Genomic DNA, 11290 nt, shown 5'->3' with positions numbered 1-11290 from the left:
GAGTAGTAAATTTGTGCTATCATCGTTAATGAAATTTGGTTTTACTATACACATAAGAAAAAAAAATTTCTTATTAGTTCTTCTATTTATAGTTTATTCTTACTACAGTATATATTTGTCTGGCCGTTAAGTGAGACTTTCAGAATTTTGCCTTTATATGAATTAGTGTGATTTACAGTATCATAGACTGCAACTATTGGCTCATTTTTCGCCTATATCCTTCCAGGATTGGAGGACATGGACACATGGTGTAAGGGGACAACAAAAAAGCTGGACCAATCACAGTTGTTGGGTTACGGCTAGCAGCCAGTGAGATTTCAGCTGGATGCTGCTTCCCACAGCAGCATATGCCAGCATGCGAACGTGTTGGACGTCGAGAGCTTAGGCTAAGGACGAAGGTTTAAAAGGAGAAGTATTTTGTGTCATTGCGCTTTAGATGTGGTTCAGTTTTTGAGATGGAAACGAGCAACAGCAGTAAGTCAGCAATGTCCATCAACAATGGGTCTGCATCATGTAGTAGTAGCGGTGGAGCTGCTTTACGGCGGCCAAAATGTGCTCGATGCCGCAATCACGGAGTCATTTCTTGGCTCAAAGGCCACAAACGTCATTGTCGCTTCAAGGATTGCCTTTGCGTCAAATGTAATTTGATCGCAGAGAGGCAACGTGTGATGGCTGCTCAGGTAAATATTCTAATGACAATCTCCTTCGTTTAAAGAAACCAAGTCTTTAACTTATGCACATTTTGTGTAAATAGGTAGCATTGAAACGACAACAAGCTACCGAAGATGCTATCGCTCTTGGATTGCGCTCTGTCGCCACTGGAACCCGGATGCCTTTCTTACCACCTGGGCCCATATTTGGAGGACGAGATTCACCCAAGAAGGAAGATACACTTGACGAATCGATGTACAACTCTGGTAATTATTTGAAATGATTATACATATCCACACTCCTAATTGAAATACATGTTGACTGAAAAAGGTTCGGATGACGAGGAGCTGCAAGCCATCGGCCAAGAACATCAACAGCGAACGGTAGAAAAGGTTCTGAATTTAGCACTGAATAATAACGACGATCCTGAAATCAGCGAGTCACCAGCGGGGACCAATAAGGAACGAATTCTTCAGCATCACGGATCACTTGACATGCTGACCAGAGTCTTTCCGTTCCATCCTAAAAATGCAGTAGAAAGTGCATTGGAGAATTGTGGCGGGGACGTCGCTAAAGCTGTCCAGCAGTTAGTTGGCCATCAACCGAACCATCAATCGTCCTCGACAGACATTGTCATGATGACTAATGCTGAAGATGGAACTATGGTGACTTCAAGTAAGGCCAACAACGGTGGAAGTAACTATTTAATGACAACAAGCGGCTCAAATAAATCCGCCTTCATGCCCACGACATCCTTACTCTCGGTACCGGAAATATCGTCACCCAATCGTTCGCAGTACGGACATCAGATGTCTGCTTCTGTATCTTCATCAACATCAATGGCCTATCCTTCAGCTTTGAGAATGATGCCACCCTATCCTTCGGCCGCCGGAATGATGTCATTTTTGCACCCGTCGGCTTATTTCGCCGCCGCGGCCTCTGCAGCCGCTGCTGCGGCCAGCAATCCACATTCATACCCTTGGCTTTTTTCTAGCCATTACAGGCCGCCTAGCCAGCATCACCAATTCCAGCATATTTGTTTGCCAGGATGCTCGGTATGTCCAATTTCTACCACATCAGGCACGTCCTCGACATCATCTTCGTCCTCACCCGGTGAAGGCGTTGGTTGTAATCCCAATAACAGCAACGTGAAAACCTCTACTTTAATGTTGTCCTCATCACCAGATAGATTGTTCAAGACTAACATCGGCAGGAATAAAGATTTGCTATTCCAGCACAGCAGTGGTGGGAACAACTTTCCCTGATTAGTTTCTTGTCAATTTTGTTGCATGAAAACTCTTTTTTTTTTTGCAAATTCGTTTTCTTCCTGTAGTGTATCGTTTATCAATATTCAAAGGCTAATTCATCTGTAACTGTAATTCAGCTTTCCGTTTGGGTATATATTTTCATGTATTCACTTTTTTTCGTTCTGGCAAGGATGATGTACAGTACCTGTAAGTGCAATACATGCGTCATTATCATTTAAAATGTGTCTTCTTTGTCATTTTCCAATGGTATACACCAATTTAGAGCACAGAGAATAGGCTTCGTTTCAAACAAATTAGACAGATCTATACAAAAAATTATTTTGACATAAAAGAATTTCATTTAGTGCTACCTTATAAGAAAAGGATAGTCTTGCATCACATTGTTTCCGTGATTTAACAACCTATCCTAGATCACTGGTGCTTGTTGTTACCTATATTACAGGTTTATAGTTGTAGCTGTTTCCACCGCTGTGCGCAGCAGCAATAGGGTGAAAGGTCGTTTCGTGTCGATAAGCGTTTTATGAAACGTTAAGAACGCCATAAAAAAAGAATGAACACTCCTCGTCTTCTTTGTGAAGCTCGTACGCAGAGTGTTCGACCAATATAGACCACGGCCGCTTTCAAGACAACAAGAGTCAAATCTGTTGAGCTTGTCAGACAACGACGTAGGTCGACGGGCCAAACAGAAAATGTAATACAAAGCATCGAAGACGAAGATGAAGAAAAAATAAAAGAGATATAGACGAAGAAATACAAGTCGGTTGAAGCTGCCTGGTGACCTGAACAGCCAGCAGAGGTTAATGGAGTCGAGACAGGGGGATAACTACCACAAACTGTCACTTAGTGCTGCCGTGCCTCGTATACATACACACAGACGAAAACATCACCGTTTCACAAACCCTCCGCTTTTCCCTTTTTTTTCATTCTACTTTTTTTTTTTTTACTTGTTATTCATTTGTTTTTAGTTTAGTTCTTTGCAAGCCTCCCTGCCTGTTTTCAAAACAGTGGGCTCCTACACTATATAGCTAGTGTTTACAGTTTAGTACTAAATAGCTATATCTCTAGTTGTCGAGGTAAATAGAACTATAACAAAGGCATTATCATATTGAAGAGGTCCACAAGCTCTTTGGTATATACGTAGATATCTGCATAAGTATAGCCTATGCAAGGCATAGAAATAAATTGAATGCCTCTTAAGAGGTCACTGCTGATTGTGGCGGTAATACATCAAGTTTACATTGCTCATTTAAGAGCAAATTATCAATTCTCCAGGTTTTATCCCGTTTTTCAATTGTACTTCTTGTAATGAAAGAAAGGAAGACATATACAGAGTACATCTGACATAAAAACGTAACACCCGGTTTAGTTTCGGCAATGGTGGGTACTTAGAAATTTTCAAGTAATGCAAAAAGCCGAAAGGATATTATATTATAGCCCGGCAAACACCCTATGGCCTGCATGTAAAGCGTGTATAGGCTGTAGTCAGGTCATAGCAATAGTTTTGTTGTGACGCGCTTCTTGTATTTCCGCATTTGCCGCTGACGACACGACCAGGTTCCGAAACGAAATATGTTTTCCCGTTTGTCGGACGAGTTCCAAAGGTCATCAGTTCTTTGCGGTACCACTCGTCTTGTACTGTTTTCCATTTGTCCTTTTCTCTCTTTGTGTTTCTGCGATTCCGCCGGCATTTGTAGAGGCGGAAGAAGACGATAAGCAATAGGCATTACGTCATCTGTCAGCCTTCTCGCGAAACTCTTCGAAACTAAGGATTAAAACTAATAAACTAAAATAAAAGGAGAGGACGAGTCAAAGGAGGCTATGGCCTTCCGGCACCGAAAACAAATGGCGTCAATCAGTTAAATCATAAAAGGATGCAAACAGCTATTTAAAGAGAAAGAAATATAATAACGGCTCGGCCGATGGGTGTGAACTTAGGAGGTCATTGCGTAGCGCTGTGCTTTATTATGATAGAGTCATTTCTAATGGAATTGATAGTCTAATGAGTCAACAAAAGAAGAATGGATCCTGATATAGCAAAAGCAAACCCCGTTCCCAATTGTATTGACATTGACTGCACAGTATACCTACCCTTGTATAAAAACCCCATCGTGCCCTTGGCTTCTTCTAACTAAACTACATAACGATGACGGTAAACTGATATTGCGAGCGGAAGAAAAAATTGACGGCTGGCTACCGTAAAATGATCGATATTAGATCCTAATAATGTATTTAGATATGGATAGATGTCTTGTTTACTTTTCCTTTCGTGATTCATCCCCTATGATAATGCAGTATAGTTCTTTCGTCTCCTTTTCTATATATGTGTGTGCATTACCCGCATTGTTGACATAGCATATATAGCATGTGTGCTTGTGTTTGCACATTATTCATTGAGCCTAACTGACCGCTTGTGGATTCGGCATCAAATTTCACTAAGATGAAGCAAACTCCCCATCGACAGAAATGAAAATAGCTTTCATGTCCATCCTTCCAACCGCCCAGCTGGACACTGCCCCTCTCCTACTGCATGTGATATCCCTCGTCTCCATTGAGCCCTAGACACTTTCCGTCAAAAGTGTCAGCCTTTAGTGTTACCTCGATAGGAGCACCCGAAATTCACTGTACTAGGGACCCTGCTGTGTTGTCACCCTCCTGACCTTTAGAGGGTATTTTAAAATGTCATTATTCCGTGAGAATGATGGGTTCGTGTCAAATTTGTCGTATATTCTTCGCAGTGTTCATCATCAAATGTTTTGAAAATTAGAAACCCTGTTGTTGTTTTTTGCGGTCTATCTGAGCCGTAGATGAAACTGTCATGATGTTGAACATGAACGAGTGGGCCGATGTTTCTCCTGTCATTGAGGCAGAGGCAGCGTAAAATAAAAAACTTGGTGTTAGAACGGTAAATTTGAAATGAAAACGAACAACTGAATATACTGCAGTATAATTAACCGTAATATAATAATTATGTCAACGAGATTGAATAAGAGAAGTATGTGTGTTACAAAAGGAGAAAGAGGTGGGAGTAATAGGCTGCATGTTCCGATATTTTATGCTATATGCTATACCACCGTCAATACTTGACCCACTTTTAAGATTTTTATAGATCTAGAACTCATTTTCAATAATGACCTTCATCTGTGATCGATCAGTTAAATTACAAATCAAATAAATATAAGACGGAGGTGGAAAATATCAAAGGATCTTCAAATTCAGGAGAATAGATATAATGGAAAAACTGATGATGGGCAAATGTTATCAATTAAATGAATGAGTGAAGATGGAAAAGAGAATAGAGCCGGGCATGTTGATTACTAAAATCGTCAGTCCATACTGATGTGCGTTTGTTTTTCGTTTAAAGATCGCCGATAATTTCATCGGGGATAGGCGATTCCGTCTCACCGCCCCCCAGTAGATGATTCAAATTCAGGACGGCCGGAGAAGCTGACGCACTGAAGTGATCCGCTTTGGCCTGGTCTATCCGCGACGAAGTGGAAGTCCGTGCTAGTTCAACTACTTCCCGACGCATTGGTGAACGATTTCGATTGCCTTTCGAGGCCGTCATCACATTGAACCTTTTAACTTTGCTAGCAGCAGTGATAGTGGCCATCTTGGCCGTGTGGCGATTCATGGGTCTCTTGTTATTGGTGCTCATCATCAATTTAGTGCTCAACATGGGACTGTTTGGAAGTCGACCAGGTGCAGTTAAGTCGTCAGTGACTCCCGTACTTGACCCGCTGATATGAAAGATAACAACCGGGTCAGAGGCCATAATAGACAGTTGCTCTTCTGGTCTTGATGCAGCTATCGATGCGACAGTTTGCGATCCACTGCTAGTGCTGCTACTCTGCGAACTCATGCGAAGCTGTTCTTTCTTCGGTATCACTCGTGTCGCCGTGTAAAGACTCTCGTCAACACCGCTGGAGCTGCTGGCCAGAGACTCGTTGTCTGTCAAATGTACTCGATGGTCGACTGGAATGCTGCTGGAACTCTTCAGCTTCTGGATCCTCTTGCGATGTTCATTTTCTTCCTGAGTGACTGTGATGGAGCGCGCCAATAACGAACGAGCATGGAGATTAGGAATTGCTTCAACAACCGAGATGACCTGATCGGGCTCAGATCTTGGTGATTCTTCAACCTCTTCCGGAGCAAGATCCGGCTGGGATGATTCCAAAGTGGATTCTTCTAGCTGATAGACTTCTGTTGTCTGCTGTGTTTCCGGCTCGGGAAAATACTCCATGGGTGCGACAACGTTACTCCGAATGAATTGGTGATGTCTCCGATGATGACGCTGTTTCGAACGTTTGTTTTGATGTTTGGAGACGGATGGATCGCGATGAACAGCGGCTAATAATTTATCATCTACGACGAGCGGAGGCAGTTTTTCCCGTTTCAATTCAGTGTTGATAATAATCGTTGGCTGATGATCGATGATGGATGGGCTCTTGTGTTCATTGAACTGTTGGCGTATTCCAACCACATCGATGCTCTCAGCTCTCTGAATTACACTCGGACTACTACGTCGTCTAGACTCAGTGGTGAAGTTAACTGGTGTCATCATGGGCACCATCGTATCAGCCGGAGTGCTACAAATAGAAATGGCGCTTTCGGTCGATCCAGCAAAGATAAGCTCTCCTTCGAGTGATTGATTCGGAGTATCCAGAAGACGGGCCCGAAACAAGGGCGGAAGGGAATCCTTGGGATGCGAGTCGGCCGTTTTTCTATGCTTGACATTCCCACTCAACAAAGTTTGAGCAATAATTTCATTTTCAATATCAGACAATTGCGATGAATTATCCAGTTGATCGGTAAAAGACGGACCGCAATCGAGTGGGAAGGGTGGGAGTGGTGGAAATATCGAAGTCGTCGTCGTCGCTGTTGGCGTAGGAGGAATGTGCGTAACCAACGGCGGGCTCAATGGATCCATTTCCGTAGTGGCGGGTGGTATTGGATCGGTAGGAATCGGTGACGCCATTGCAGTCCCTGCCGTCACAGTATCCATGGGCTCCATCGGTGGTGCTTCAACGGCCATCGATGCTACGGTTGGCGATACAACGGCCGTCGGTGCCACAGCCGGAGCCACAACGACCATCGGTGCTACATCCGACGCTGTAACAGCCATAGGTGTCACAGGAGCTACAGCTGTCATAGCGGCTACCGGAGGTTCAGCGGCCACAGGTGCTGTACAAGTTGACTCGAAAATGTCTTCGAAAGGCAAGTTCATTGACAGCTTGCTGAGGAGAGCCGCATTCAATACCTCCTGATTGACTGTGTAACCCGAATTTTGAACAAAAATATATACATCCAGTGAGTGAAAGGTAACAATTAACCGTAAGACCAGTAGAAGGGACTTACCCGGTGCGGGATTAGGGGCGTTGTTCTGCAGATGGCCACCACCTCCGGAGAAACCGGACAAGTCGTTGAATGCAGCACCAAAGGCGAAAGAGTCGACCCCCGCCCCTCCAATGGCAACACCGGAGCCACCATTCATGCTATCCATCAAAAGCATGGCCGCCGATGATGGACAAGGTATAGGAGTGACGCACGGGCTGCATAAAAAAATGCAAAGATGGAAACTTATTCAATGACTTCTTGACGTGCAGTCGACATTTATCCTTAATACCTGGCATTGATGGACGTGGTAGACGGTGTGCGGGGCTCCCAAATTTGGCGACGCAATTGATCGCCCGTGATACCCCGACGTTTCAGCTCTTTGATCGTCCGTTTGCCAACTCTCTGCATTTGCCAAGGACGTGACTCAAGATTATTTCCAATAAAATCGTTGCTTCACATATGTGGCATACCTTCCAGTTATTGAGTGCACCTTTCCTCTGTCTCGCCCTTGTTTTGTTTTTACCTGAAAATGAGTTCAACGGTGAAACAATAATTTCGATTTTAGGCAAAATTGAATTTGGGGACTAACTCTTGATGACCATAACGCCTCGCACTTCTTCTTGAGGCGGCGATCCATCGGTTCCGTCACTTCCACCCGACACTTTGATGCTGTACGTCAACAAATATTCTTTGCAATGCATCTGGTTGACCGCTCGCTCGAGAGCGATGACGATCTTGGCCCACTGTTTCACCCATTCTTTCTCACTCTGTTGAATGACTAGAGCGTAGGTGTTTCCCATCATAGCGATCAACATGTTCAACAGCAGGATGGGCACCATGATCATGAAAATGACGAAGACGATCGTCGTGACAGCAGGGTAAACTGTGTCTTGCAGCGAGTTATACTAATCGATTGTTAACGATTGATTTCAGTCTTGTTTTATACACGAAAATCCAACGCATATTCTTACGTTATAGTCGCCTAGAGTCCAATGAAACAGGCCCATCCAGGTAGAAAAGAAATTGCTGAATAGAGTCTTGTCGGGATGTCCTCGATGCAAGAAGAAGAACGCCTGCGAGAAGGCCAGCAACATGATGGAATAAATGATCGCAAAGGTGAGCATGTCACCTGTGATCATGCTGTAAATCATGGTAACGAATGGACCAGTCAATCGAATAGCACCGGCAAAGAACATGAGAAAGAACCAGGCGGACGGCAAAGCAAAGATCAAAATGGCTTCTTCGGCGTCTCTGTTGCCCAGCAGTCGGCAAGGAATGCAGGCCAACGTCAAGAAATTGGATGCCAGAAAGATGGCCTTTGCAGGATTGTTGGACTGCCCACAAAATGCGGTCAGAAAGAAGTACACAAGAGTATAAAGTTAATTTGTTACCAACCAGCTGGTAAAGAAATCCTTTTAGGCCGACATTTTTAAGTTCAGAAATTTGCTGAATGACCACGTAACCGATGCAGCTGAGACACGTGACAATCTCGAAGCAGAAACGAGCGATATCCATGCCGCTGAGGTCGTCATAGTCGTGCGGAATTAAAGGTCTGTCTCGCCTAGGCCGCGTGTATACTGCAGCGCTGAGTGCAAACAAGTGGAAGAAGAGGATACCAAGTCGCTTGAGAAATTGTCTCTGAGCGAATGTTTTCCATTTTTCTTCCAGCAATCGTTGAATGATGCCACCATCCAACATGTCCAAGTGTTCCTCTTTCGTTCCATTAAGGATGATCATCAGAGCGGAAGTCATGTCTAAACATAACATAAATGGATTCAAACCATAAATGTCTAAACCATAAATGTGTCAATGTCTAAAACGAACTGCATCGTCCATCCGGAAGGATAGTATCGAGAGCGTTCAGGGGGTAAGCCGAGCAGGTAATGTTGGAGTAGCGCCAAAACTCTTTGGCAGTCAGTTCGAGCATCTCACGAAAAATTGTGGCACGGCCCAGGTGGCAGGAAAGCGTCAGCGGAGTGAGTCCTGCTTTGTTGGCGATGCCCATTTTAGCCTGGATACGCGGATGTCTCAGAGCATAGCCGTACATTTCCTATTAATATTCATTTTCAATCATCTTTAATGCATTTCTTCTTCGTAGCATGCCTACCAGTTTGTTGCAAACGACTACCATGTGGAGAACCATGTTACCAAAGGTGTCTTGGCTGTTGGGATCGGCCCCACGATCAATCAGCAGATTGTAGGCGGCCTCGTTATTACAACAAGCAGCCCACGATATCGGATATTCACCGAAATAAGCCAAACCTTCGTAATCGGTGACTCGGCTAGGTCGTGCCCTCTGCTGGTCGCGAGGCAAGAAGAACGTCCCTTTAAATTCAACGGTTAAATATGAAGGACTGCAAGCGAAAAAAGTTTGTCTTGATGATTTGAAGTTTACCCACGGCTCGTTGATCGACTACTGCACCAGCTTCTACTAGCAGTTTGATGACTTCCAAGCTGTCGTAGGCGATGGCCAGGTGAAGGGCACTAGCTCCTGTGGGTTACACATATTCCAAAGCGATGTGTGAAATCGATAAAATTTAATCGACCCACTTTTGTATCATCAAGTCGTTGTCATTCAAACCTCTGAACTCGTTTCCCTCGACGACGTCCAGCGCCAGATTGGGGAACAATACGATGAGCAATTTGGCCAATTTGGTGTGGACGGATGTGTTGCAAACGATGAGAACGTGCAAGAGGGATTCACCTAACGATCCGCGATAGTCAAAATTCCAACAGGCATAATGATCTGCCCAGCCGGGAACATCTTCATTGACGGCCACTGCCATCTGAAACAAACCAAAAAATTCAATCGATGAAAGCAATGAATCGATTAGAATCAACGAAGGCCTTAACTTACGTGTCGTTTTTTACGATATTTCCATTTGAGATAGTCCGATCTTCTGACCATTTGCCCCTCTCCTTTGCGATAGAGGAGCATTGGAATCTGCTCTTTGAGAAGTTCTTCGGTGGCACGGGGTCCTTCTTTGGTGAAGTACCTGATGAGGTCACCACCTTTCGACATGATAACAATCATTGTTAAAAGCAAATTAAACCACCTCTGTTTCATACCTTTCTGATAGTCGGCCAACTGGTAGAGCAGGCAATCGTCATCGGTGGAAGTGCGGGACGTAACTCGATCGAAGGCCGAGCTATTTTGCTTGTTAAATGAATCGCTGCCCTTGCCTTTGCAGTTACCCATCTCCAAAGTTGTCCGATTAAAAGATAGACCAAAACTTCTTGACATAAACGATTCGAGAATTACGCAACTTAGTGTGTGTGTTGTCAAGCCATCTTTGATGCACCAGCTTGTTCCAGCAGTCAGTTTCGTGAGATACTGCAGCAACACTGCTCGCAGCCAGTTGGACAGTGTCGAACGACAAGCCCTGTCTTCGTTGCCAAGACAACCTCACAACACGCCTCGTTGTTTGTTGAAGCCGTAGCTCCGTGTGCCTTTATTTTTCTTTATATTCATACGACTGGACGCCACGCACTGCACGACACCCCCCTTAGTTTACACCGTACATTCATGACCGCATCATGATTTTTTTTTCCCTCTGCCTTTACGTTATTACCAAATGAAAACAAATTCAAGAGGCTTTTAATATTCAAGAGGAAGGGAACGTGGACGCACAAGGCATATGACACTGGTGAGTGGGTGGACTTGTGATATTGCGTGATAACTCTAAAAAGAGATGTCGATTGCTGTCTAGGCTGTTCAATCGGCGACGTTACTGACTATATAGTTAACATGTTTATTGGTACGATGTGTAGCGACGGAACTATGTACATCAGTAAAAAAAAATGGTGTATTTGGGATCGTAATCTTCCAGTGCTCCGGCAGCATAACAACTTCTTGCCACCGTACCAGTTGGTTTTAACGTAGCGGCCATTTGGATCACTGGCCTTCGCATAGGCTACGTATGCAAATGTTCTATACTCTTCGTGTTACTACGTATAGGGGCTCCGTTTGGGTTAAACGCAAACTTTCTCACTCGACTCTTTTCATTTTGACAGTAGTTGCATGAGTTGCACTGAGC

General features: G+C 44.2%; 2 protein-coding genes across 2 annotated transcripts; one reads left to right on the top strand and one right to left on the bottom strand.

The window, feature by feature from the left end:
- The first annotated feature begins 395 nt into the window (after positions 1–395).
- On the top strand, positions 396–2139 carry LOC116917425 (doublesex- and mab-3-related transcription factor A2). Its single transcript, XM_032922894.2, has 3 exons — positions 396–680; positions 755–917; positions 982–2139. Exons 1-3 carry the CDS (start codon positions 456–458, stop codon positions 1914–1916), a joined length of 1323 nt encoding a protein of 440 aa, XP_032778785.2. The 5' UTR covers positions 396–455; the 3' UTR covers positions 1917–2139.
- A 2708-nt stretch (positions 2140–4847) lies between these two features.
- LOC116916183 lies at positions 4848–10672 on the bottom strand. Its single transcript, XM_032921391.2, has 13 exons — positions 10323–10672; positions 10111–10265; positions 9835–10039; positions 9649–9744; positions 9361–9578; positions 9078–9303; positions 8649–9007; positions 8225–8587; positions 7843–8158; positions 7724–7776; positions 7543–7655; positions 7275–7468; positions 4848–7187 (listed from the first exon to the last, which is right to left on the bottom strand). Exons 1-13 carry the CDS (start codon positions 10495–10497, stop codon positions 5275–5277), a joined length of 4386 nt encoding a protein of 1461 aa, XP_032777282.2. The 5' UTR covers positions 10498–10672; the 3' UTR covers positions 4848–5274.
- Positions 10673–11290: the final 618 nt, after the last annotated feature.

Source organism: Daphnia magna, linkage group LG2, assembly GCF_020631705.1.
Source record: "Daphnia magna isolate NIES linkage group LG2, ASM2063170v1.1, whole genome shotgun sequence".
NCBI lineage: Eukaryota > Metazoa > Arthropoda > Branchiopoda > Diplostraca > Daphniidae > Daphnia > Daphnia magna.
Note: the sequence above shows the minus strand (reverse complement) of the source record. Positions and strands in the feature narration are given on the sequence as shown.

Bases quoted from the DNA above. Each gene is read 5' to 3' on its own strand.
- LOC116917425 (XM_032922894.2), top strand. From the start codon at position 456: ATGGAAACGAGCAACAGCAGTAAGTCAGCAATGTCCATCAACAATGGG. The intron at 681-754 runs GTAAATATTCTA...TTGTGTAAATAG, and splicing joins AACGTGTGATGGCTGCTCAG to GTAGCATTGAAACGACAACA. The intron at 918-981 runs GTAATTATTTGA...TGACTGAAAAAG, and splicing joins CGAATCGATGTACAACTCTG to GTTCGGATGACGAGGAGCTG.
- LOC116916183 (XM_032921391.2), bottom strand. From the start codon at position 10,497: ATGTCAAGAAGTTTTGGTCTATCTTTTAATCGGACAACTTTGGAGATG. The intron at 10,266-10,322 runs GTATGAAACAGA...TCATGTCGAAAG, and splicing joins GTTGGCCGACTATCAGAAAG to GTGGTGACCTCATCAGGTAC. The intron at 9,304-9,360 runs GTAGGCATGCTA...GAATATTAATAG, and splicing joins TAGTCGTTTGCAACAAACTG to GAAATGTACGGCTATGCTCT.